Source organism: Cyprinodon variegatus, unplaced genomic scaffold, assembly GCF_000732505.1.
Source record: "Cyprinodon variegatus isolate N-32 unplaced genomic scaffold, C_variegatus-1.0 Scaffold587, whole genome shotgun sequence".
Taxonomy (NCBI): Eukaryota; Metazoa; Chordata; class Actinopteri; order Cyprinodontiformes; family Cyprinodontidae; genus Cyprinodon; species Cyprinodon variegatus.
In genome coordinates, this window is record NW_015151040.1 from 424372 (window position 1) to 426001 (window position 1630).

General features: G+C 37.9%; 1 protein-coding gene across 1 annotated transcript in view; it reads right to left on the bottom strand.

The window, feature by feature from the left end:
• Window positions 1–1630, bottom strand: part of cacna1f (calcium channel, voltage-dependent, L type, alpha 1F subunit) — a 54065-nt gene that overhangs the window by 50911 nt on the left and 1524 nt on the right. Inside the window, exons 2-3 of the mRNA XM_015392342.1 lie at window positions 693–880; window positions 502–609 (exon numbers count right to left, since the gene is read on the bottom strand). Coding sequence (XP_015247828.1) covers window positions 502–609; window positions 693–880 — 296 coding nt within the window. The remainder of the gene's footprint in view (window positions 1–501; window positions 610–692; window positions 881–1630) is intronic.

A 1630-nucleotide genomic window follows, 5' to 3' on the forward strand; every position in this document is an offset into this window, starting at 1 on the left:
ATCTCAGAATTCTGACTTTAATCTCAGAATTCTGACTTTAATCTCAGAATTCTGACTTTTTTTTCTCAGAATTCTATATATGATATGACTTCCAGAAAAAATAAGACACAGGTAAATGGACCTTTCTCTATTTATGACATTATCTCTACCTGTATGACTGTTTAAATAGCGTTTTTAAAGTTATCAAAGTTTAGATCAGTCTATGCTGAGAAGAACTGCTAAAGCCTGTAGATGTGTGACGCTGGTGAAGATGTTCACTAAAACACTCGCAACTGTTACTGATTCAAAAAGGTGATTCATCAAAGGGCAAACTGAATACAAGTATATTAAATCCATATGTTCAGCTTCTTCACCTCTTTATGTTATTCTAGCACATAAAATCACAATTATATATGCAGAAGTTTGTGACAAAAACATGAAGTTAAAGGAGTTTAACACACTTTTGCAGGCTATTGTATAAAGAAACCTGTTTCTACTTAAAAATGACAAGAAGTGACTCACAAGCTGGTGGTTGGTAGGGTTGGAATCGTCATCTGGATATGGCTTTGTGACCCCCATGGCAACACAGTTGGCAAATATAGCTAAAAGAATGAAGATATCAAAAGGCTTGGGGGATGTAGTTAAGGCTTTAACAAGCATTTGCAGAATAAATCCACAAAATGTAACCTGTGCAACAAATAAAAAGGATATTTCCACTCCACCAGGGCCAGCGCCGCCATGCGGATGGGGTTGCTCAGAGTCAGGCAGCAAAGGGCTCGGGGGGCTCTGAGGGCAGACTTGTTGGCCTGCATCGCCTTCTTGGCCCCCCCTCCCCTTTTCCTGGCTGAGCCAGTTGAACCCAGGGTGTCCGATTTGCCCACATCGCCCACTGGAGGGGCATCTGTCAAAAAATGGATAAAAGGGGATAAAAATCAGAGATAGAAATGAAAACATAAGAATTTTTACTACAAGGCCATACTATAGAATACTTTCATAACAAGAAAATACTGTATTAACAATATAAATAATACATTACAAATGGATATAAGTTACATTTTTGAAGAATTGAAGAAACAGTGGGCCTCAACGCTCATATTTAGGCAGTATTATTTTTTTCATTTCTGTTTATAACAGTAGGAAGAATATGAACTTTTACAAAGATGCTGCCAAAATTTACTCATCTACTAAAAAAATGCTCTTAAGCTGCAGAACACATCCCTGGAAAACCCTTAAATATTGTCCCTTGTTTTAATATAACAAAATCATTCCTAGTTTTGCAAAAAGCTTCTGTGATAACTGTCAAAGTAGATGTTAGGGTTCTGCCCTCTGTTTATTTTTAGTTTCTTCGTATTTGTAGTTGTTTTCTACCGGTGATTTGTTCTTCAGTTACTCTCAGTTGCCCCCTTGTGATTGTTTCCTTTCCCGTGGCTTCCTTCTAGTTGCTTCCATCCACACCTGCTGCTTTTCAGCTCACTAGTTCAGTCTTTGCTCTGTCTCCTATATATACTATCCCTGTGCAGTTCATCGGTGCTGGTTCCTCATCTTTTCTTGGCTCCGAAAATGAGTTTTCCCCTGAAGTTTTCTGGTTTTTGGTTCCTTGTATTTTTGTACTTTTGTTTTTGGATTTTTGCCTCGGTTAACTTAGTAAATC